The sequence below is a fragment of the Paroedura picta genome, chromosome 4 (genome assembly GCF_049243985.1).
Source record: "Paroedura picta isolate Pp20150507F chromosome 4, Ppicta_v3.0, whole genome shotgun sequence".
In the NCBI taxonomy this organism is placed as follows: domain Eukaryota; kingdom Metazoa; phylum Chordata; class Lepidosauria; order Squamata; family Gekkonidae; genus Paroedura; species Paroedura picta.
The window spans coordinates 31448873-31474201 of NC_135372.1; the positions used below are offsets into that span (position 1 = coordinate 31448873).

At 47.0% G+C, this 25329-nt stretch overlaps 1 protein-coding gene and 1 long non-coding RNA gene across 3 annotated transcripts in view; one reads left to right on the forward strand and one right to left on the reverse strand.

Annotated features, from left to right (window-relative positions):
* Positions 1 to 678: 678 nt before the first annotated feature.
* STX6 (syntaxin 6) lies at positions 679 to 19551 on the reverse strand. Its single transcript, XM_077332229.1, has 8 exons — positions 19358 to 19551; positions 13922 to 14091; positions 12804 to 12898; positions 11232 to 11294; positions 8509 to 8631; positions 6444 to 6550; positions 3707 to 3801; positions 679 to 2217 (listed from the first exon to the last, which is right to left on the reverse strand). The coding sequence occupies exons 1-8, from the start codon at positions 19390 to 19392 to the stop codon at positions 2141 to 2143; spliced, it is 765 nt and encodes a 254-aa protein (XP_077188344.1). The 5' UTR covers positions 19393 to 19551; the 3' UTR covers positions 679 to 2140.
* A 250-nt stretch (positions 19552 to 19801) lies between these two features.
* Positions 19802 to 25329, forward strand: part of LOC143835086 (uncharacterized) — a 135130-nt gene continuing 129602 nt past the window's right edge. For both annotated transcript variants that reach the window (XR_013229987.1, XR_013229986.1), the window contains exons 1-2: positions 19802 to 19933; positions 21208 to 21328. This is a non-coding gene — a long non-coding RNA (uncharacterized LOC143835086). The remainder of the gene's footprint in view (positions 19934 to 21207; positions 21329 to 25329) is intronic.

Sequence of the window (25329 nt, forward strand, 5' to 3'; positions counted from 1 at the left end):
TTGACTACCCCTGCTGTAAACAACCCAGCCCTGTGATCTAACTGGATCAAAATTCTCCCATGGGTTTTTGAGTGACACACAGTCTTCGCGGGACTCTCAATGAAAAGACCCTTCGTTGTCTGCTTCTTCTTCTTCCCACAATACAAGGGATGGAATCTCACACCTGCAGCAATGAAACACGGGTCTTTCAGCCTCTAATGCGGCAACTCTTAAGATCTTAACCTGGAAAAATCTACTTTTTTCCTCCTCCTCACTTCAACTCTTGTAACATCCAGCACAACGATGAGCTCTAAAGCTTGCGCAGTTATGTCGTGCTGGGTTGGTTGACCCTAATACAAAAGGTGTTACGTGCCGATCATTCGTTTTTCGGCATACTCCTGCTTCTGGATCCACAGCTTGTGAGCCTCCACTGCTAAAGTTCGTCAAAGATGCATGAACCTCGCTGACTGTGTCGGAGAACCCTGACCGACAGCAGCAGATTTGAGACAGTCCTCAAAACGCAGTTAGAAAAGTGTAGAAACTGGACTCTTTCAGGCCTGACCAAAAGTGGGCTGTTCCATCTCCCACATTAAGTGGAGCCCCCACCCCCCTTCCAGCAGACACGGTGGCAAAGACACCCAGGAGACAGACTGGAAGGCTGAGAGACCCTTGCCCATTTCAGCAGCCTCAAAGGGAACAGCCAGGAATATGTCTATTTATTAGTACATCATTCTACCATACTATCAAAGTGACAAAATTAGAGACTCAGAAAGAATTAAAATGTCAGTGGTTGCTGTTCTATAACATCACAGGGCTGGAATGGCGATGAATTAATGGCTTCCTTTTGCACCAACATTTTAGGTTCTAAAACAACAAAAAGGCGCAGGATTGCTCAAGAGATCCCACGGATGTTGGTGCACCGAATAAGCGGGATCCTGCTCCTTTAAGAAACTGTGCACCTAGGACAGAATGAGGCCAGGGCTCCTCATAAGCCATTCTCTCCTCAACCTTCCACCAGTCTTCATTCGTTAAACGAGAGGAGCTGTTTAAAAGAGCAGCAGATACAAGATGGAGCCCTGGAAGCCACATCATGCTTTCTCTTTCCAGAAGGCCTGTGTAGCCAAAGCCCAAAAGTATTTCATGCAACGACAACAACCGGCGACAAAAAAGACATTCGCTACAGTACGTTTTGCGAGCTTTCTGCTTTGCAGCATAGTGAAACACAGGTTAAAGCTCTGAAAAATCGGAGTCCAACTATAGCTGCCTGAGGCAGGACAGCACAGTTGGGTTACAGTCCAGACTTACAGAAGGATTTGCTCCAAATCATTCTACTCTACCAGAACCAGGTCTGATTCATTGAATGATAGCAGAGTTCTATCTCGTGGCCATGGGGCTGGCCCCAGTTAGCAGGGCTGGTTGTGGCTGCCTCTACCACGTCCCCTGCTTTGAAAATGTGCAAAGATTTGCCTTGATTTCACCTCTTACAGGCCCTAGAGCTTTCTGCCTTTTTAAAAGCACAGATTTTGGAAGGCCAAGGTGTATGCATGGTTCTACATACTGTAGCATTTCAACTGCAGGGCACATAGCAGTTACCCTGGCACAACTCTATTCTGGAAAAAGGCAAATATCCAATTTAGTGGCTGGGTTTGCTCCCTTCTCCCTCCTCTTTTCAAGGATCCACAATGGTATTTGCGGGGCAGTGCTGTGCGGCTGGCCTGGGAAGAGAATCCCACACCCCTCAAGGAGCTCGTCTTGTACGCCTACGTGTTACGTGCTGTTGTTTAACACCGACAAGAATTCCGACAAGCGGACAAAGCAGTTTCGAATTGCTTCCTGCATGTGGTTCATACCTGCCAAACGAGGGAACTCTGTTTCTTCCAGTCCGAATCGCCTCTCTAGAGGGGAGCCCAGGGAAAATGGCAACGTCTGAAATCCGCAAGAGCTGCTTCCTCTTACAGCACAGCCTGGGCTTTTGTTAGTCATCCATTGGTTCCCCCCCCTTCAGGCACACGGATGAGGATAAGCGGAAAAGCCACGAGTGAGAAAGAGGGTCTTGTCATGCCACCGGTCTTCTCTGATGGGAATTCTGTCTCGGAGATGCAAAGTGTCTAAGATTTCATCAAGAAGGGGGGCTGGGACGAGAATCTGAAGTCCAATCTTGTCACAACGCAAACAGCAAGATCAGCACCACCAACAGGATAGCCACGAGAATGATAATTGCACACCACTGTCGTCGATCTGCAAAGAAAGAAAGAAGGGTTAATCCTCTGCGTCCGGGAATGGCAATGCAGAACAGCACCGGGATATGGACTAAAGCCAAGCCGGGTGGGAAAACGGGAAGAAGTGGAGAAGCCACCTGTCTCTGGAAGCAACCTAGCAATTATAGAGTTTTCAGAGACAGCTAGGGTTGTGCGCTTTGGCTGCCAAAGCACACAACCCGCCTCAGAACTATGCAGATCAGGCTTAAAAATAACATGGCACCAGGAGCACCAAAAGCATTTCCGATGGGATTCAGTGCTCTGAGAACGTTCAGACAAGCCACCGAGTCTAGACTCCTCGGTTTGATACTAATCCTAGATCAGGCTTTCTCAACCAGGGTTTCATCTGGAAGGGTTTCTCCGACTGGGTGGAAGTTAATTTTGTTAAACATTTATTGGGTGAGATGACCGTATATGGTCATGTTGACCCGCCCCTGCCCCCAAAATGGCCAATGATGGGCCTGGAGGGGGTGGGAAGGGGAGGGGCCCCAGGTGGGCGTGTCCACAGCCATACTTCCCAATCATATTCTGCATGATCATGCCACTTCTCGGGTTTTTCGAAGCCTGAAGAATGTTTCAGGGGTTTCTCAAGGGGGAAAAAGTCGAGATAGGCTGTCCTAGATGGTTTGATACACAAAAGAACTTGTGTTGGGTTTTCTTTAACTTATCCAGACTGACCACCAAAACGAGGGCAAAGGGCTGTGCTTTCCCAATCTATCTTTATGCGCTCTCAGCCATGTATGAATGCTCTAACCTCAGGAGCACTTTCCATACAGTTCTGTCTCCTGCGCAGCCTCTGTCAATCTGCCACAGGTGCGCCCAAGGACACAGCCAGCACATCGCAAGAGAACATTCGTGGCCATCTGGAAGAGTGGAGACGAGCATGACTCATCTCCTCTCGGAAGATCTTCTAATAAGCCATCGGTGCAGTTTTGAAAGACAGCTTTGAGCATCTCTCCAGAGAATGGCATCTCCCTCTGTGGGATGATTAAGATGCCTAAGAGCAAGGGTAGTCAAACTGCGGCCCTCCAGATGTCCATGGACTACAATTCCCAAGAGCCCCTGCCAGCATTCGCTGGCAGGGGCTCCTGGGAATTGTAGTCCATGGACATCTGGAGGGCCGCAGTTTGACTACCCCTGCCTAAGAGGATCTGGGTGACAGAAACTTGAAGTCCTGCTCTTTGCGACCCTTGATAAGAGGAATAAATTTAGAAACTTGGGAAGGGGAAAAACACAGGATGAGGTTTTCATGCCCGATACAGTTTCCATAGACAGAGCAGGCACCAAAGGTGAAAGATGTGTCACATCAACAGAGCTGTGTTAGTTAACTTTAAGTTGGATTGCGCTCATCCTCCTAGGGAAATGAGCTCCCAGGGTTCTTGGGCAGACAGTCAGCGGTGTGGCACCTCCAAAGCCACCCAAACACCTTCTGAAGCTCTCAAGTGGCCCCGAGATGCCAGGCTACTCACCACTGGTCATATGGGACACTTTTGCAAGTTTCTTCATGACGTTATCTAGCCGTGACTGAGTGCTGTCCATCTCATGAGAGAAGTCATCCAGCATGCTGGAACCACAGGGAGAGAAATCCTGTCAGAATAAGCTTAAGGGACTTAATGGGACACGGAAGAGAGTCTGATATTAATGACTTAGGGCTGAATTTGCTGTGATGTTTGAGGAAACTTTAGCAGAATCTTACACAGAGAGAGGCTTTACACTACAGTGTGAGGGAACGAAATATGGAAGGTTCCCTCCAAACAGAATGCCCCTAAGAATCACAGCCAGGTTATCTTTACACTTGTGAGGGAAACAATCCATAGATCCAATCACTGTCCCCAGCAGCTGGGGGGGGGTAACATCCTCTTTTCTTCTCTCTCCCACTGTTGCTCTGATCAAGTTTGACATTCCCTGTAGTTGCAGTGAATTTTTTTTTAAGGTGGGAGACATTCTATGCGTCTCCAGCAACTTGTCCCTTAGATCCTTAACAAAGTGCTTTCTAAAACATATTTAAGCCAAAAGTTGGAGACAAATGAAAAATATTTACTTGGTGGATTACAGTCAGTCTCTCTGTCTCTCTCTCTCTCTCTCACACACACACACACACACCTGTCAAAAGTTCCAAGGTTCTCAATTAGAGAAGTGACTTTAGTTACAGCCCTGCTTAAGGAACGACTGCCTGAATGTTAACTTTGTTCCTGTCTCCTAGCCATTTTAGTCAAGAGTGTGCAAGAGCTTTTCTTTGTCCTTTTGGTCTGGTACAGCTTTTCAGTCTGGAAATCCAAGCTGAGGTACATTTTGTGGTGTTGCTGGGTAAGGCTGTTGCTTCTCTATTGCAATGCAGCAAGATTTTTAACATGACATTTTGTTAACTTGTTTTGTCTCGAATACTTGGAAAGGCAAGATAGAGTCTATTGTAAGGGAGTTACGGATAAGAAACATCTAACCCAGGGGTAGTCAAACTGTGGCCCTCCAGATGTCCATGGACTACAATTCCCAGGAGCCCCCTGCCAGCGAATGCTGGCAGGGGGCTCCTGGGAATTGTAGTCCATGGACATCTGGAGGGCCGCAGTTTGACTACCCCTGATCTAACCTAATAATCATCTGGGCTGTCGCTCAAGTCCTCCTGCCAAGGAGATGGGGACATATACACATTCCTGGTATGTTCAACTTGCTACGCTTCCTAGATCAACATGAGAAGTAAACAGAGGGCGTAAACAAAGACTTACAACAGCCCTAAGCAAACGTAGTAGTAGTTTATTTAAACAGTCACAGCCAAGAACACACACAAGCGTTGTGTCCTTGGTTTCTAAGATGGCCCATCTGCTGATTTTCATTTTTACAAAAAAGTCAAAGGATTTCCATTTTGTGGTGCCTTGTGACTTCAAGAGATCGGTGCGGTTTCATTGGGTACATTTGGTTAAGGATGCCAACAGGCCTGGAGAAAAAAAAATGTCCTGCCCAGGAGGTTTAATCTTTGGGTGTGGGGCAGTCCAAACTTTGCAAAGCATGGAGGTGAAGGACATCACCTGGTACCTATAGCAGCCTATCAAGCCTGAACTCAAGGAGAAAAGACATTTTTATCTTCCGGCTATCTCTTATGCTCATGCACACACTCCTTTTTCACCTGTGGGAAGAAAAATACCTCTTCTCCTTAATCCGTACCTCCCCTCCCCCAGAAGCCAGGAGTAGCAATCATGGAGGGAAAGGAAAGAGTTAAACAGCCAGCTGGGCAACCTCCCCAAAACCATCATACCAAAGCGCACTCATGCTGGGAGAGTATTACACGGGATCCAATGCTGTTTCTAGATTGGGAGAAGGAAATAGGGAGGCCTTGGGGCCACAGCAGAAATTAAGTATGCCTGTGCTCATGCATGGGAAGCAGCTCTCCCAGTGACCTTGAAGTTCAGGCCCACAACAGGGGTGGCCAAACTGGCAGTCCAGATGTCCATGGGCTACAATTATCAAGAGCCCCTGCTGGCACGGGCTGGTGGGAGTTCATGGATGTCTGGAGAGCCCCAATTTGGCCTCCCCTGGCCTATAACATAAATTGCTTTTTGCCTACGGAGAGGAATTACAACAACAGGCCTTCGAACTCTCCCCGGTAGTAAATGCGCTGCTTGCCTAGTTGCTTTTTGAGACACAGCCACCTCCGGGGAAGGAACAATTTCAAAGCAGTTAGGAGAGACTTAATAAGACTCCTTGCCACTTCAGTCTCAGCTTTTTGTTCCTGCTCTTTGCAAAGTTCTGGAAAGTTGTGAACTTGATTGTTTTAATTTGGTTTTGTTGTTTAGTTTTTTTTTTCCAATGAAGCACAAGCCAAAATAGTTTGGCCTGCATGACTGCTCTGACTTATTGTTAGTTCAGCCTCAAACACACATATTGTATCCCATAATGGCACAGGAAACCAGATGTAAATATTCAGGCTCCCCAAATGGCAAACAACCTGCAGGACTCTACGATCTATTCTTAGACACAAACTATTTTTCGTTCTGGTGGGAGGGGGAGGGGAACATCTGATTGGCGTTAGGTTCTGGCTAAGGACATAAAAAGCTTGAGTGACCGGACCAAAAGTCGTTTTACTCTAGGATTAAAGTTTCCAGCACTGGTAAGCCCTATGCTTCTTGAAAGTCCACCGAAAGCTACATCTCACTGCTAGAAAGCCTGTTATTGTTGGTGGAATACACAGTGACAAATTTGTTCGAGACTCACACTGCTTGTTCATCCAGTTCCCCTCCGATGCGCTGGGACATGTTCTTTAGAACACCGATGCTGCCAGAGACCAGCTCCAACTGTTCATCTTGCTGCTCGATGATTAACTGGCATTTCAAAAGGGGAGGGGGAAACACGCAGTCAAAATCATGCATCCCTTTGGCTTTTGGGTCCAGAGCTCAATCACAGCTTCATATCCAGCAAATGCAGACAAATGAATATCGCCTACAGCAGGGGTAGTCAAACTGCGGCCCTCCGGATATCCATGGACTACAATTCCCAGGAGCCCCTGCCAGCATTCGCTGGCAGGGGGCTCCTGGGAATTGTAGTCCATGGACATCCGGAGGGCCGCAGTTTGACTACCCCTGGCCTACAGACTAGGTCTCAAAGGGAAGAAAATGGGGATCTTCTATTTAAAAAATGTAGACCAGCCTTCCTCAACTTTTTTTTAACCATTGAGAGACTCCTGAAACATTCGTCAGGCTTCAAGAAACCCCAGAAGTGGCTCCATCATGCAGAATACAGTCGGGAAACAGAGCTGTATTCATGCCCACCTGGGCCTCTCCCCTTCCCACACCCCTCCAGGCCCATCACCAGCCATTTTGGGGTGGGTAGGTCAACATGACTGTAAATGGTCATATCACCCAATAAATGTTTAACAATTTTTAAAAAATATATAAAAGTTAATTAACTCCCACCCATACAGGAAACCCTCCGAGGGTCGAGATACCCCAGGGTTTCACAAACGCCTAATTGATAAAGCCTACTGTAGGTCCAATTATACTTGCTACCCAACAGAAAAGTTTTATGTAACCAGCCACAAGACAGCTTGTCTGGTAGCAGCAGGTAATAAATCATCATCATCGTCGTCATCATCATCATCATATAATAATAAAATAAAATAAAATAATAATAATAATAATATGCATGGTCACATGGTCCAGCACAGTTAAGCCATGGTCTTTCTGTCTACACAGGTAAATGTTTTAGGTATTCGGCATAATGTTACTTGTGTGCCAGCTGTTACCTACTTGTCTACAGATCAGAACACAACTGGCGTGATTCCCTCTGCGGACAAACCTGAGTGGTTTCACTGATGACACAGGACAGCGGGAGGTACCAAGGCTACTTTATTCAAAAATATTCATATTGCACCTTGTCTCCCCAGCCTTAACATGCCTGACACAGCTGCAAGGAGTGCAGAGAAATGAAGCTATCACATGCACCAACCAGATAAAAACCACATACAAATCTGCCAAAACAGCTTACTGTCCATCCCATCTAGCATCCTCTGGGACAAAACCGCCTTCCTGGTTACAGGAGGAAAAGGTGCGCTCTGCAACCTCATTTTGGTGGGCCGTTCCAGAGGCATGGATGGATCGACACAGAAAAGGCCCAGGACCTAATGGGTGCTGAGTCTAAGGAAGAGGCCAGCTTACAAGCCAGATGCAATTGAAAGAAGGTACTCCTAGCAACAGAGCCAGCCCTGTTTATCCATTGCAACAGGGGTAGTCAACCTGTGGTCCTCCAGATGTCCATGGACTACAATTCCCATGAGCCCCTGCCAGCATTTGCTGGCAGGGGCTCATGGGAATTGTAGGCCATGGACATCTGGAGGACCACAGGTTGACTACCCCTGGATTACAAGGCCAGGTCAAGAGCATCCCCAAGCTCTTGATCTACTGCAAAGAGCTTAACGCCATCTAATGCTGGCAGACTGACACCAGCCAAGCCGTACCACCTTCTCAAGCAGCACCTCCTCTGGCTAGCCACTTCCCCCAAGAGGTTTTCTTGCCCCATTCCTCTATTCTTCTTCCACACCCCAAGGCAATCTGCCTAACAGGGCTAGGCTACGCAATCTATGCATGCCTGATATCAAGGAAACAGCCATGAGGAGGGCAAAATGTCACTTGGAAATGCCACTTAAGTACCTAAACCCCACCACACTTGGCTGTCCCCTTGTGGCCTGTCTGGCACAGGGCCTTCCTGTTTGTGTTCTCGCAAGCCCCCCCCCCCACCACCACCACCAATGAATGTTATCCCACAGTTGTCGGAAATGTTCTACCTGCTGCTGTGCTTGCTGATCCTCGATGAAGTGTGAATTTGCCGACTGCAGTTCTCGATCCAGGCGGCCATACTTGTCAGCCCCAGAACTCCAGCTGTGAGTACCACTTTCTCCAAGCAGCACCTGCGCACCATCAGTAAGGGGGGAATGATTTAGCAATCTGCCATAACATTCCCAAAGGAGAAGTACATCGATCGATATGCCATTGTTTTTCTGCACTTTCTGTTCGGTTGCGAGCGAATGGTTAGCAATGGAGTCTTACTGTATTCCAAGGAGGTTTATCCTAGTAGTACATGCTATGGACCCTGTGGTTCCCCCCACAGTCTGTACGTTTTGGGGACTTCCACATTGTGATTATTTGGGAGAGGGCGGTGTCTTCATACTTATGTGGTTTGAGGACCACAAGAACAAAAAAAAGGGGCCCGCGAATCCTTAAACCAGGGTTAGTCAAACTGCGGCCCTCCAGATGTCCATGGACTACAATTCCCATGAGCCCCTGCCAGCAAATGCAAATGCTGGCAGAGGCTCATGGGAATTGTAGTCCATGGACATCTGGAGGGCCGCAGTTTGACTACCCCTGCCTTAAACGATCCTATCTCAGCTTTTTTTACTTTTGAGAAGCTTCTGAAACATTCATCAGAAACCCCTTCGAGAAACCCCAGAAGTGGTGAGATCGTGCAGAATATGGTTGGGAAGCAGAGCTGCCCACCCGAGGCCCCTCCCCTTCGCACTCCTTCCAGGCCGATCATTGGCCATTTGGAGGGGAGGCGGGTTGACATGACCATCTATGGTCATATCACCCAATGAATGTTTAACAGATTTTTAAAATATATAAAGAAATTAATTAACTCCCACCCATTTGGGAAACCCTTCCAAGGCTGAACCCCAGGGTTTCACAAAACCCTAATTGAGAAAGCCCAGCATATACCGGCACTACCTGTGTTAAAAAGAAAAGGTGGCAACAAATGAATCTGAAGCCAAGGAGATACTGATGCAACAAAGTACCAGTGACTAAGGAAGGTGTCCTGATCTTGCTAAATTCTAATTGGTTTAACTTGCCAGTTCAGGTCTAAGAGTCCCAGGCGTCATGTTCCGTAGCTTTTTTGCAGCAGCATTTCATATGTGGAAGCCACATGCAGTAAAGCTTAGGGCTCAGTTCCTACATCGCCTCCAAATGCACAGGGGAGCTTTTCTTGCTTGGAATACAAGGCGAGGGCTCCCCTTAAACAGCGTCCTCAGCAGACACCCTGCATGGGACCCGCCATGGAGTCTGGTACCCATCCTGATGGAGAAGGTGTTGTTATCACTGCTACTTCTCACCCATCTGCCTTCCATAAAAACTATGGCGACCTTCTGAAAGCCAGAAATCACTGCTTCCTTAGGCAGGCACTATGCTCCCCCGCTTGGAGATCGGCTCGAGCAAGCCATGAACTTCCCTATGAGTTTAAGGGAAATGCATGAACTGCAAGAAACAGAAAACAAGAAGATGTCCCCTTGCTTTAGGGAGATGGGTCATGCTTTTCTGAGCAAGGCTTGCTGCCTCAGCTTCCTCATCTGCATTCTTTTAAGAAGCCGGACGGGTAGTCAATAATTCAACGCTTCGTATCAAGACAGTTACCGCAGCCTTGACCAATTTTTTTTGTAAAAAAGTACAGTGGCATTTAGGGGTGTGCATTCAGCATAAACTGAATCAAAAAGAAAATATCCCCAAAATACCTTACCACTTTCCCCCTGGTATTATTTAAGCCAATGGTTCTCAACCTTCCTGATGCCGCGACCCTTTAATGCAGTTCCTCATGCTGTGGTGACCCCAACCATGAAATTATGCAAGTGTTCTTTCGCAGAAATTAAACCACAATTGATCAATGGCATGAAGATCCATGGTTCATGATTGTATATAAATTTTCCACCCGCCCCCCCAGGGTTTCTCAGTTCAGTTCTGCCTCTTGTCCCACCATGCCGATCTTGCTCTTTTCCGCTGCTCCAGACAGACAAACGCTCTATCTTGATCTACCCCACAAGGCTGTTGTGTGCATGGCACCTCCCCCCCCCCCCGGGCCAAGCTGCTTGCCCTGCCGCAACCCCTGTGAAAGGGTCATTCAATCCCCAAAGGGGTCCCGACCCCCAGGTTGAGAACCACTGAATTAAGCTGACTACAGAGAACCTGATTGGCCATGATATAGCTGAGCCTGAATAAAAGGTGATCACCCCCCCCCCCCTGGCTTTTATTTGTGGTTATTCTGCAGTTATGATCAGCTGGAATGCCAGGAGCTGAGAGCTCCCTGCAGCTCAGTTTAAACCAAGCTGTGAGAGAAGACAGCTGAATCTCTCTGGCAGCTATGCTACCTTGGCGAAAGCTCCAGAAGCTGGCCCTGGATTGCCCGCCCAGCCCAGGATTGGCGGGAGCTGAGAGATCGCTGCAGATCCTGGGCCAGTTTAAACCACGCTGCAAGAGAAGCCAAGCCAGCCCCAGGCTCAGGGTGGTTTTTTTCGAATTGGCATTTTTGTCCCTCAGGTCTATGGGACCCAAAAAGCTTGAAATTTCTGGAAAATCCCAGATCTAAGTACCGTATCATTATTGGGATCCAGGATTTTTTCAGAAATGCTGGATTTGTTACAGGTCCAACAGATCTGAGCTGGAAAATGCCATGTGTTGTTTGGAGCAGGGCAGGATGCACACCCCTAGTGGCAATGTTAAAAGGCAATTCAGTAATAGTGCTCACCTGCCTGTTCTTCCTTTCAGCTAGTGCTTGAACAGAAGTATTTGACATCTGATCCTTCATGTCCTATTGAAAAAAGTATTTTTAAATCAGTAATAATGACTTGGCTAGCATACTGTTCGAGAATAATAGCCAGTCCATCTGATGAAACTCAAATACTTTGGCCACCTCATGAGAAGGAAGGACTCCCTGGAGAAGAGCCTAATGCTGGGAGCGATTGAGGGCAAAAGAAGAAGGGGATGACAGAGAATGAGGTGGCTGGATGGAGTCACTGAAGCAGTAGGTGCAAACAGAGAATGAGGTGGCTGGATGGAGTTGGTGCGAGCTTAAATGGACTCCGGGGAATGGTAGAGGACAGGAAGGCCTGGAGGATCATTGCCCATAGGGTTGTGATGGGTCGGACACTACTTTGCAATTAACAACAACAGGCAGTCCATCTTCAGTGCCTCAGTTCCTTTTTTTAAAAAAAGTATGGTCACACACACTTTCTGTGCTCAAGTGCTATGAATCACAAGATCAGGACATTTACTCCCAAATTCAAAATTAAATTAGCAAGCCTGGTAAAAAGGCTGCCTAAACTTTGCAGATTAAGTCATAAAGCACTCTTGCAAACCTAGCATAACAATGATGGCTCCCCAAGAGTCTGGTGGCCTTCGTATTCCGCACACAAGGCATTGTGAATCCGAAATATCACAATGGTGGGCAATGACCAACTCCTCAAGTAACACCAGCAGATCCAATTACAGCTTTCTTGGCAGATAACACTGCCTCAAAACAAGACAGCAGGAAAACAAGTCAGTTTGGATCCAGTACACTCTCAAGTTCAACTAAGAGCTTTTGGACGCCAGCACATGTAGATTTTTCCAATACAAAAATATCTGAGTGGTCAGACTGAGACACAGAGATTCTCCCTTCCCTCTTATGCATGAATAGGCAAAACCAGAAAGGGGTGGCTTCATTTGCTCATTCCCCGGCACCCCTGCCTACTACAGCAAGTAGGATTCCTGGTTTGTTGCTCAACAGAAAGAGGGCTGTGGTAGGGAGAAGTGAGATTCAGCAGCAAGTTTATGGGCCTAATTATTTATATCCCACCCTTCTGTGTCGCTCAGGGCTTCTTAGCTAAGAAAAACACCACTGCTTTTACTTCCCAGTGACTCTGAGTCTTAAGAGCCTGAATACATCAAGCCAGAAAGCTATGGTCCAGTTCCTCCGGACTGTGGCTTATTTTGAACATAATTCTTTGCTTTAATTAATGTTAAAAAAAAATCTTCATAAAAACAGCCGACTTGCTCCCGTTTCTAGCCATCCTCCTTTCGTAACCTTCATTTTTAAAAAAAACAAACAATGCAGACATAAGTACTTTACACTACTTTTGTGTTACATTTGTCCTTGAAACTGTTCCACAATCACTGTCTTTTTTTTTATTCTTGTAAAACGGGGGCAGTTTGTCAGAGATAGGCTGTGTTTCCTCTTAAAGCTTTGTATTCCTCTCCCAGCTGCTCCAAGCGGGGGCTATTTTTCCTTTGCTTTGTACTGTCGCGCTCTTTCTCAATTTATGAAACTTCAATGCCTTACCCTGACCACCTGCCGTGTGCTCGTGATAAAGGCTTTTCTCACACCCAGTTCTGTCGCATCGAGGTTGAATTTCCGCGGATTTGCTTCAACAATGCGTTGGGAGCAGCCAGTTAGGGAATGTTACCTTATACACAGTTTCTCAAATCTAATCATTAATAGCAGAGCACCTCTACAACCTGGATTTTAATTGCAAAGAACTAGAATACATTCCAAGAGCTTCTTGTGGCACAGAGTGGTAAGGCAGCAGTCTGAAAGCTCTGCCCATGAGGCTGGGAGTTCAATCCCAGCAGCTGGCTCAAGGTTGACTCAGCCTTCCATCCTTCCGAGGTCGGTAAAATGAGTACCCAGTACGGTAATGACTGGGGAAGGCACTGGCAAACCACCCCGTACTGAGTCTGCCAAGAAAACGCTAGAGGGCGTCACCCCAAGGGTAAGACATGACCTGGTGCTTGCACAGTGGATACCTTCACCTTGACCTTTTAGAATACATTCCTGCTCGCTACAATTTTTTGTCCAGATTTTTTCCCCCTTCTTTAACTGAGAACTTCAGAATGCGTCAATGGCCAACATTTAGCTGAATGTATGTCACTGGCAGTCTTCAAGCAAAGGTTGGATACACACTTTTCTTGGATGCTTTAGGATGCTTAGGGCTGATCCTGCGTTGAGCAGGGGGTTGGACTAGATGGCCTGTATGGCCCCTTCCAACTCTATCATTCTGTGATTCTATGTCAGGATCATGAAACCTCTGCATCTAATACTGTGGACACGTGTATATTGGGAGGAAGAGACAAAGGAAACCAACTTGAATGCGTTTTTTGAAAAACTTATTTACCACATCAAAAATGTCCAATAGCATCTTTAAGACCCAACAAAGATTTATTCAAGGCGTGAGTTTTCAAGTGCATGCACTCTTCCTCAGACTTGTTGTGCTACTTCAGACTAACATGGCTACCCACTTAAATCTAACTTTACCACGAGATAGAGATTAGTGGGCAATCAACTACATGGTCTAAACAGGACTGCACATTTATTAGCTTTCTCCATCAGAACCATATTACTCTCCTGAGTTAGTGCTAAGAAGATTGACATGGCTGCTGATCTTAGAATGTAAAGGATATTAATCGTTTCGTCTAAGTCTTCAAGATCCCACTCGATGCTCCTTAGGTTGTTCCTTAGCTCATTCGTGGTCCAGTCAACTTCTTCCCTTGTCGCGGCGCACGGATCCTGCAGAAGCTCTGTCCATCTCTGGAAGAGTCCCTGGGCAGTGTTCACTGCCTTCTGAACCTCTCTGGAAGGGAAAAACAACAAAAGATTAGGTCACATCAATTTGATACGAGACCGCATCATATTGACATGGGAATGATGTGTGACTAGATGACCCTGGAGGTCCCTTCCAGCTCTATGATTCTACGAATGCCAAAATGGCAGTTTCACTGTGCCCTTACGCTACTATGCCTCTTATACACAATTTGAGGCTTGTGGATTATATGAGCCACCCGATGGTTTCTGACTCTCTAACTTGCCTAGTCTGATGACCTGTACATGGGCAAGAAATATGGATGTGCATGTCTCTTACCACACATAAGCATGGGCCTTTGTGCTTACAGTTTAAGGCTTTTAAATCCACTCTGCAACAATTCTTTGTGTTTTGTTATCACACTAACAGACTTTACATTTCTCTCAGGGTATGGCAAGTGAGGACACACCCTCCTGCTTCGCAGCCATGAGAAAGGACTTAATATCTATAAACTAGCTTTAAACCAGAGGGGGTAGGGACTGGAGGCCCTTACTGATACTTTAAGACAAATTGTGAGGTCTCTCTCTCTCTGTAGCCATGAACACAAAACCCAGCTTCTTCAGCTGGGTTAAAGGTATCCCCTGTGCAAGCACCAAGTCATGTCTGACCCTTGGGGTGACGCCCTCTAGCGTTTTCATGGCAGACTCAATACGGGGTGGTTTGCCAGTGCCTTCCCCAGTCGTTACCGTTTACCCCCCAGCAAGCTGGGTCCTCATTTTACCGACCTCGGAAGGATGGAAGGCCGAGTCAACCTTGAGCCGGTTGCTGGGATTGAACTCCCAGCCTCATGGTCAGAGCTTCAGACTGCATGTCTGCTGCCTTACCACTCTGCGCCACGAGAGGCTCTTCAATTGGGTTAGACAGGTGATTTTAGAGATATTGTAAGCAGTAGCTGTACTGGTGTGAAAGCTGTCATCATTTCTGATTTGTTCTCTCCTCTATGGGCACAGGAAAATACAATGTCCGTTCCTCAAACAATAAGATTTCTGACAATAGTAAAATCCTGGGGTATATTAATGGTCTCTAAACAGCACGATGGACTAAATAGCTAATCCGGTCCTGTATGTTTTGAGATACTATTGCTGAAAACTTTAGATTCAGGAACTGTTGCTGTTTGGTTGCTTCCACCAAAGTGGCTTTCACAGTGACTTATGGGGTTACTTGGTAAAAACAGGATTAACCTTCACATAGAAGGAAAGGTTATAGCTTACATGTGGAAAATACACTTAGGAGACAAGTTGAAAGGCTTTCCCTAGAGGCCACACTGTGAGGAGTAGGGGAGGGGCTGTGGCTGAGTGGAAGAGCCTCCACTTTGCACGCTGAAGGCCCCCGGTTCAATGCCCGGCATCTCCGGTTAAAAGTATCAGATCGCCAGTGATGTGAAAGATCACCTGCCTTGTGCTTCTGCTTCAGGTAACATTTCAATTTTCAGCCTGAATCCACCAAACAAATCCAACCGCCTGAATCCCATAAAGTCTTAGCTACACTGCTTTAGATATCTGGCCTGGGTACACTTAACATTCTGCAGTGATTCCCTTCTATATAACTTCCCAGAGGTTCATTTCCACTGGAAGAGAAGCTGTGAAAGCGAAAGCCTGGAGAGGAGACGACTGAGAGCGGATTTGATAACCATCTTCAAGTATTTATAAGGCTGCCATGTAGAGGATGGAGCAGAGTTGTTCTCTCTTGCTCCAGAGGGACGGACCAGAACAATGGGATGAAATTAATGCATAAGAAATTCCGTCTAAACATCCGGAAGAAGTTCCTGACAGTTAGAGCGGTTTCTCAGTGGAACAGGATTCCTCGGGAGGTGGTGGGTTCTCCATCTTTGGAAATTTTTAAACAGAGGCTGGATAGCCATCTGACAGAGAGGCTGATTCTGTGAAGGTTCAAGGGGGTGGCAGGTTACAGTGGATGAGCGATAGGGTTGTGGGTGTCCTGCATAGTGCATGGGGTTGGACTAGATGACCTAGGAGGTCCCTTCCTAATCTATGATTCTATGACTTTCCCGGGCGTAAGACTGACTCGCCTTCAGATCACCAAGAAGGAAGATGCACAGTAAGACCCATTATGCACGGGGGGGAATAATGCACATTCGGGGTGGAATGGCGGCAACTAAAATCACCGATAATGCACGGTGCCGGCTGCAACCGGCCGCAGCTTTGGTGCATGCCGCCAAAAAAGCTGCGTTAGCGAAACGCAGAAGAAAGCGCAGCTTCTGGGTGACCGGAGCGCAACCAGAGGCGGCACCGGGAGCACTGTGTGCATAATTGGTTACTCTGGGTTTTGCCTCCGTTGCGACCCATCCCGTGCATAACCGGTGTGCTTCGCGTCTTCCCCCTCCGCGCCAAATCGCCGTTTTGGCGGCCGTGCATAATGGGCCTAAGTGAAAACAAATCCTCCGTTCTGTCATATGCATGTTTGGGTGCACCTCCGTTTTCCTATACGTTCGGCAACAATCTCTGAACTGCCGAGACAGAACCAACTTAGTTCTAGCCCCTTAACACCCCAATCTATTTTGCAACCCTCTGCAAACTTTCAAAGGACAAGCAATTATAATTTCCTTTGCAATTTCAGCTTTTCAGTTTCTCTATCGACTTGACAGGAAGGAAAGTCTCCTGGGTGGAAACTTACTGTGCCCAGCTGTTTGTAGGCAATTTACAAAGCCAAGCACCAATGATGAATACTCCATTTGATCACTGTTGCCTTTACTAAAATGAAGAATGTGTTAAGAAGCATTGGTACAACATGGTGGGAAGAAACATGGAACTGACTAAAAGCTAGGCCTGCAGCTTAGCATATATGGACCCAGCTTGGTGTAGAGGTTGGTATTTATATGCCGCTTTTCTCTACCCGAAGGAGTCTCAAAGTGGCTTACATTCGCCTTCCCTTTCCTCTCCCCACAACAGACACCCTGTGAGGGAGGTGAGGCTGAGAAAGCCCTGATATTACTGCTCCATCAGAACAACTTGATCATTCAATAGAACAGCGTTTTCCAACTTTTTTTACTAACGAGAACCCTCTGAAACATTGTTCAGGCTTCAAGAATCCCCAGAATTGGTGTGATTGTGCAGAATATAATCGGGGAGCATAGCTGTGGACATGCTCACCCAGGGTCCCTCTCATTCCAGGCCGATCCACCATTTAGGGAGGGTTGGGTGGGTCAACATGACCATATATGGTCATATCACCCAATAAATGCTTAACAAATGTTTGAAATATCTTTAAAAATAATTAACTCCCACCCATTTGGGGACTCCTTCCAGGGCTGTCAAAACCCCCCAGGGTTTTTGATTGAAAAAACCTGCCCCAGAACAACAGGAATACAGAACTACGATGAATCCTACTCTTTACTAAATCTGAGATTTTAAAATTTGTGAGTGCGCATGGGGGGAGGGGGGTTAAGACTTCAAACCTGAGACTCCACCAAGTATGCTAGGTACTTCTGCACTTCCACTGTGCTTTTGCAGCGGGATTTTCACACAGGACAGTAAGTGTATTGAAATTGCATTATCCAACGTGGTCAGAATGAGCCTCTAGGCTCAGAGTAGGCTCTACCCAGATTTCTCGTTTATTTTTAAAATAATGTTTTAATGAGACAAGGGGAATAATAGAAACACTACGTGTGACAGAACTTCTATCTGAATCAAACATAAGCATGAAGCTGGCATTTGACAATACTCATCTTGTTCTTTTGCATCAGCTTAATATCCCATACCACAGAATGCATTCCCCCGAGTTTGCATTTTCCCCAAAGTTAGCATATAGTCTAAAAATCAATTATTTCTTTTCATCTACATTTTTACTGTTCAGAACAATCTAATATGGGACTCCGTTTTCTTCTGAATTCCAATGTTCATTTACTGTGCATCAGATACATAACTGTTGAAATCGTCCCCTATTCCATTTGTTTGTTTAACCCAGGCTTTCTCAGCCAGAGTTTCGTGAAACTTTGGGGTTTCTTGACGGCCCTGGAAGGGTTTCCCGAATGGGTGGGCGTTAATCAATTTGTATCTAAACATTGTTAAACATTTATCGGGTGATATGACCATATATGGTCATGTTAAGCTTCTCCCCCCCCCCCTCCCAATGGTCAATGATTGACTTGAAGGGAGTGTGAAGGGGCTTTGGGTGGGCCTGTTCACAGCTACGCTTTCTGCACTATCACACCACTTCTGGAGTTTTTCGAAGTCTGAAGAATGTTTCAGGGGTTTCTGGACAGTAAAGAGGTTGAGAAAGCCTGATTTAACCCATTTGTAAGTATCCTTTATGCCGGTCTTGATGCAAAAAGGCACCTAGCAGCTGTTACCATATATTACACCACATACAGACTCGGATGTGGGATACCCAGATCTGAACCCTGCCTCTGCCACAGAAGTTTGCTGGGTGACCTTGACTCAGTAGCGCTCTTTCTCAGCTTAACCTACCTCACAGGGTCGTTGTTTGGAAAACAAAAATAAAGGTGATGCAAGCCACCCAGAGTCTCCACTGAGAAGAATACTAGGGGATAAGGCTGTTACTAAACCACACTTCAAGAGCCTCTTGTGGCGCAGAGTGGTAAGGCAGCAGACATGCTGTCTGAAGCTCTGCCCATGAGGCTGGGAGTTCGATCCCAGCAGCTGGCTCAAGGTTGACTCAGCCTTCCATCCTTCCGAGGTCGGTAAAATGAGCACCCAGCTTGCTGCTGGGGGGTAAACGGTAATGACTGGGGAAGGCACTGGCAAACCACCCCGTATTGAGTCTGCCATGAAAACGCTAGAGGGCGTCACCCGAAGGGTCAGATATGACCGGGTGCTTGCACAGGGGATATCTTTACCTTTATACTACGCTTCTCCACCCAGAGAGGTAGCAATGCCAACCTCCAGGTGGGACCCGGAGACCCCTTGAATAATAGCTCATCTCCAGTCTGCAAAGCTCAGCCCACCCCACCTCACCCCGGAGCAAATGGCTGCTTTTGGAAAGTGGACTCGACAGCATTGTACTTTGCCAATAGTGGTGCCAACTTCCAGACAGGACCTGGAGATCCCCTCGAACGGTGAACTCTGGCACTGCAACCCACTGAGGTCGCTGTCCTCCCCAGGATCCGTCCCCAAATTCCCCAGGAGTTTCCCAGCCTGGATGTGCCACTACGAACCCCCCTTCCCGCCGGTCGCCTGGGGGCCACCCTATGGAGCCGTGTAGTCGACCTCAGGCTCCCTCCGGGCTCTGCGTCACGTGACACACGCCAGCCCCCCCCCCCCCCCGGCCGTCCACCCACCCTTTCACCACAAAGAAGGGGTCCTCCATGGACATCGCCGTCCGGCCGCCACGGCGGGCCTCCCCTCAGAGAACGCCGAGACCCGCCGATCTCCCCTCGCGGCGCGCGCCTCCTCCTCGCGCTCTCTTCCCCCCTCGCAAACTCCCTGCCGGGCGGACGAAACCGTAACAGGGTGACTCTCGCCCCGCCCCCCGGGCTTCGGCCGACTGGGTCTCAGGCGCCCCTGTCACGTGAAAGGGCCCGTCGGCGTTCCTATTGGACGGCGCAGACCGCGCGCTGACGTCAAAGATCAAGGCGTGACCAAACGAGAGTTCCCCAGAGGTCCATGGACTCCAATTCCCGTGAGGCTCTGCCCGCAGCATGATGGCAGGGGCTGGTGGGAATTGTAGTCCGCGGACCTCTGAGGAGCCACCGTTTGGCCACCCGTTTGGCTTCTTTCGTTTGGCTTCTTTCGAGGTGTGGAGGCCGGGCCTGCCAGCGATTTCAGTATCTGCCTTGTAATAGTCAGAGTTGCGAAGGTTATTCCTGGGAAACTGAGGTTGCGGTTCTGAATATGGATGTTGGAAGGCTTGTAGAGTAAGCGTCGCAAGCCGCTCACCTGCGCTGTGAACCCAGTGGCATAACACGTGCTTTCCAGACAGGAAGTCGGATAAAGCCTCCATAGCTTGAAGTAGTGTACCTCAGAACGTTAGTTGTTAGGGTTACCAACTCTAGGCTGGGAAATACCTAGAGGCTTTGGGGTGGAGCCAGGAGTGGGCTGGATTTGTGGCAGGAGTATAATGCCACAGAGTCCAACCTCCAAAGTAGCCATTTTCTTCAGGGGAACTGATATCTGTCAGCTGGAGATGAGCTGTAAAACCGGGGGATCCCACCGGGGGATCGGCATTCCTAGTCCAGCTTCCCCTGACCAACAGGGAGGGGTGGGTAGGGTTGTCAGGTCCAAGTTGTGGAAGTCCTGAAGATTTGGGGAAGGATCTCAGTGTGGTACAATGACGTACAGTCCACCCACCAAAGCAGCCATTTTCTTCATGGGAGCAGATCTCTGTCTTCTTAAAATGAACTGGAATTCCAGGAGTTCTCCAGGGCCCACCTGGAGGCTGGCATCCCAAATGGTTGTTGGGTAGCAGTGGGAGATAAACTAAGGCAGGGGTAGTCAACCTGTGGTCCTCCAGATGTCCATGGACTACAATTCCCATGAGCCTAGCAATCCTGGACTACCTTGGCCAACTCTGAGTAGGTTGACAGATCCGAGGAGATTAGCCGTTACAGATTAATGAGATTTTATTCTAGCATCCACTTTCATGGACTGTTTAGTGTACAAGGCAAATCAATGGATTGCTGGAACAAAATCGAATGCAGGGCCAACTGTTGTACTACCCTCTGTAGGAACATATTTTCTTCCACGATGTTCTGCTTGTATGTCTGCAGCCAGGAGCAAGCCCAATTAAGCTCAGGTAGCTCTGCCAGGCCCAGGGATGAGTGATTCAGCTTGGACAAGCCTGAAAAGGCTTGAATTGTTGCTGTCTGGGGTTTTATTTGGTCTTGTCCAAACTGAATTGCAATCCCCATCAGTTTAAATGGGTCAAATCAAATAAACCTGAATCGATTTGGGCTTGATTTGACTGATTGGGGGAGGGGGACCGATTAGCTGATCCCAGGGATCAACTGTTTAGAGGGGTCTTTTTCCCCAGCAGACCTCATCTGAGGCTGTGGAGAGAGAGTTCTACATACAACTAGAGATTCTGAAATATTGAAAATGCTAGCTCTTGACATGTGTTGGTAAATAACTGAAAAGAGGCTACTAGAATTTGATCACACAAATCAGCCTTACTTTGTTGTTATCATTTTAGGAACATGTCTCCCATCTTTGACTTGATTCTGCTTCTTCAGATGCCATGAACACATTCTCGCCAAGTGGTCTGTTTTGTGTAGGAGGTATTTGGACAACAACGTGACAAATGTTCCATGTTGGTAAGTGCAAGGTGATGCACATTGGAACAAAAAGAAAAAATCCCCACCAGGTCTAGGCTAATGGGATCTGAACTTGCTGAGACTGGGAGTGGGAAAGATCCTGGGGTTGTAGTGGATAGCTCAATGAAAGTGTCAACTCTGTGTTAGGGATTATTAAGCAAGGGGTTGAGAATAAAATGGCCAATATTGTAATGCCCTTGTATAGATCTATTGTGTGGACTCATTTGGAATACTGTGTACAATTCTACTCACCATACCTCAAAAAGGACATTGTGAAGCTGGAAAAAGTACAGAGGAGAACACCCAAGATGGTTAGGGAGTTGGAGTATCTTCCCTAGGAGGAAAGGCTGAGGAGTCTGAGTCTTCAGTTTTAAAGTGAAACTACTAAAGGGTTTAAAAAGAAACCACACATGATAGAGGTTTGTTTTTTAAAGTTGTTTTGATGTTATAGTCTACATAATGTTTCATGTAAGTTATAAAGATATAATGTTCTGTGTAAACCGCCCAGAGCGGCAAATAAATGGGCGGTATAGAAATCTAAATAAAATAATAAAATAAAATAAAATAAATGATTCATGGGGCATAGAGAGTTCACAAAAATGTTTTTTTTCTTCCTCTCCCAAAATACTAGAACAAGGGCATGTCATGAAACCAATGGGCGGCAGGTTCAAGGCAGACAAAATGAAATACTGTTTTACACAGAGTGATTAAAATGTGGAATTTGCTGCCAGAGGATGTAGTGGTGGCCGCAGGAATAAACAGCTTTCAAAAGGGATTAGATAGATTCATGGATAGATCTATCAATGGCTACTAGCCATGGTGACTCAGGGAAATCTTCCTCATTCAGAAACGCCAAGCCTCTGAATCCCAGAGCCAGGAGGCAACATTAGGACCTTGGCCTCTGCCCTGTTGTTGGCCTTCCAGAGGAACTGGTTGGCCACTGTGTGAGACAGGATGCTGGACTGGATGGATTATTGATCTGATCCAGCAAGACTCTTGATGTTCTTATGAGGGCCTCAGCCTCTATACTCTGTTGTTGGCCCACCAGAGGAACCTGTTGGCCACTTTGTGAGATAGGATGCTGGATTAGATGGATTATTGATCTGATCCAGCAGGGCTCTTCTTATGTCTGAAACAAACAGCAGGGCTGAAGGGCCATGAAATGCAGGAAGGACAGGATGAAATGCAACTATGTAAAATCCCAGTCTCATAATGCAAAACACAGAGGCCATTCACTAGTTATGCTAAACTAGAGTATTTGCCTCCCTTGTTTGCTGGCTTCCTGGAAACATCTGGCTGCTAATGCATGTGTGTGTGTGTGTGTAGGTATTCCCTGGGTAACACTCTAAACCAGGATTTTTTAACAAGTGGACCAGGGTGCAGCAGTGTACCTTGAGAACCTGTCTGATGTACTTCTTTGTTTAAGAATCATACTGAAAGGGTACCTACCACTTGTAGCAACCTAGTTGGGAGTCATTTAATTTTATATTTTTCAAATTTTCATGCCACCTTTCCCCAAGGACTCAGGGCAGCTTACAAAATGTTAAAGCAGTAAAACAAAAATTAAAACGATTAATGTTAAAACCCAATATACATTAAGCATCAAAGAACTTTTGCATGCTTGGGAATGGGAAGTCCAAGATCACAACCAGACTCTGGACAGTTGTCTTCTGGGTGAATCCATTGTTTAGCACCCAAGTGAGATTCCCTCCAGCCTGTGTGTACAAATGGTGCCACTGCAGAATAGTACCGAATGGAAGGTGTTACGGGGGGAGACAGTAGCCAGTCTAAGTTGGGAATAAGTATGCAGGCCGGGAAAACCTCCTCCCAGCTGGGAAAACCATCAGCAGACTAAACCATTCATGCTTTAGGGGAAGGGGAAACGAGAAAAATTGCCAATTCCCAAGCCTAGCTAAGTCAGCAGGGGAAATGCCAAGGAGAACTTCCAACCCCTCCCCCCCTTGGTCCCCTGGTTGGGAAACACTGCCCTAACCTTTGGCATTATTCCACTTTGTATCATTTTCCCCCCACTCTTACCTATAACAATAATATTATGTCTTGGCTTCTGAGATCTGACAGGATGGGGCTTGCCTGGGCTATCCAGGTCATTCCGGGGGGATCACTCTGTCAGTTGTGACTTGACTGCAAATTGGAGGATGGATTGGAATTTAATTGGAAGATGGATTGGCTCTTCTGCTTAGTAAAGATTTCCTGTAGCCTGCTTTGGGTTTTTCTCAAGGTTGCTTCTTCAAAGCTTAACTCACCTTAATTGGTCAAACGCATCATTGTGGTTCCAACAAAGAATTTACCATGTGGTTAAACCTCATTGCACTGAATTTCAGGATGCACTTCCACTGGCAGTATGGCGAGAGTTTAGTTTAGCGAGCACAGGGGTTTATTGTGCCTTTGTATGGTTTACAAACAGACAAGCCAAACACAGTGGAAGAAAATGAGTGCCTATAGAGGGTAGCGCAGCTGTTAGACCTGCATCAGATTCCCAGAGCCTGCCCGTTCCAGCTGTGTCTCATTTTCCAGCTAGAAATGTCTAAGTGGTGCTCTAAATGTCCCAGTGGTTGTGAAAGGTGCTGTCAAAACAGACTTTTGGTGACCTCATAAGCACAGGGGTGGCCAAACTGTGGCTCTCCAGATGCCCATGGACTACATTTCCCATGAGCCCTTGCCAGCATGGCCAGTTGCCAGGGACTTATGGTAACTAGTCCACAGATATCTGGAGAGCCACAGTTTGGCTACTGGTCACCATAAGTCTGTTTTGACTTGACGGCAAAGAGACATTCAAGGCAAGACACATTCAGAGATGTTTTCCGTTACCTGCCTCTGCATCATGGCCCTGGTATTCGTCAGTGGTCTCCCATCCAAATTGTAACCAGGGGCAATCCTGCTTTCTTCCAAGATCTGACAAGAAACAGGCATGTTCACCTGCAATACGTGTGCTTAATCTCCCTCAAAATATGGTGCTATCTCATGGAGGCCCTACACAGCCCTGTTTTAGAGCCTGCTCTGTACCTGCCACAACTCCTGTTGAAAAGAGGTGCTCTGTAAGTTCCAAGTTGAAATTAAATTCCGAGACGGGAGGAATCATAGAATGATAAAGTTGGGAGGGGCCATACAGGCCATCTAGTCCAACACCCTGCTCAATGCAGGATCTGCCTAAAGGAGAAGGATCTGTCCAGCCGCTGCTTAAAGACTGCTAGTGAAAGGGAGCTCACCACCTCCTTAGGCAGTTGATTCCATTGCTGAACTACTCTGACTGTGAAAATGTTTTTTCCTGATATCTAGCGGATATCATTCAACACGTAGTTTAAACCCATTACTGCGGGCCCTATCCTCTGCTGCCAGCAAGCCTCCCTGCCCTCCTGAAAGTGGCCACCTTTCAAGTGTTTAAAGAGAATAATCATATTTACTCTGCTCTGGTTCGGCCTCACTTGGAGTCCTGTGTTCAGTTTTGGGCACCCCAGTTGAAGAGGGATGTAGACAAACTGGAGCGTGTCCAGAGGAGGGCAACAAAGATGGTGAGGGGTTTGGAGACCAAGACATATGAAGAAAGGTAGGGAGAGCTTGGTCTGTTTAGCCTGGAGAGGAGACGACTGGGAGGGGATCTGATAACCATCTTCAAGTATTTAAAATTTATGTTACCTGTAACATTTTCTTGTTCCATGTAAACTGCCCTGAGCCTTCAGGGAGGACGGTATATAAATGCAATAAATAAATAAATAAATAAATAAATGGCTGCCATATAGAGGATGGAGCAGAGTTGTTCTCTCTTGCCCCGGAGGGATGGATCAGAACCAATGGGATGAAATTAATTCAAAACATCCGGAAGAAGTTCCTGACAGTTAGAGCGGTTTCTCAGTGGAACAGGTTTCCTTGGGAGGTGGTGGGTTCTCCATCTTTGGACATTTTTAAACAGAGGCTGGATAGCTATCTGACGGAGAGGCTGATTCTGTGAAGGCTCAAGGGGGAGGCAGGTTACAGTGGATGAA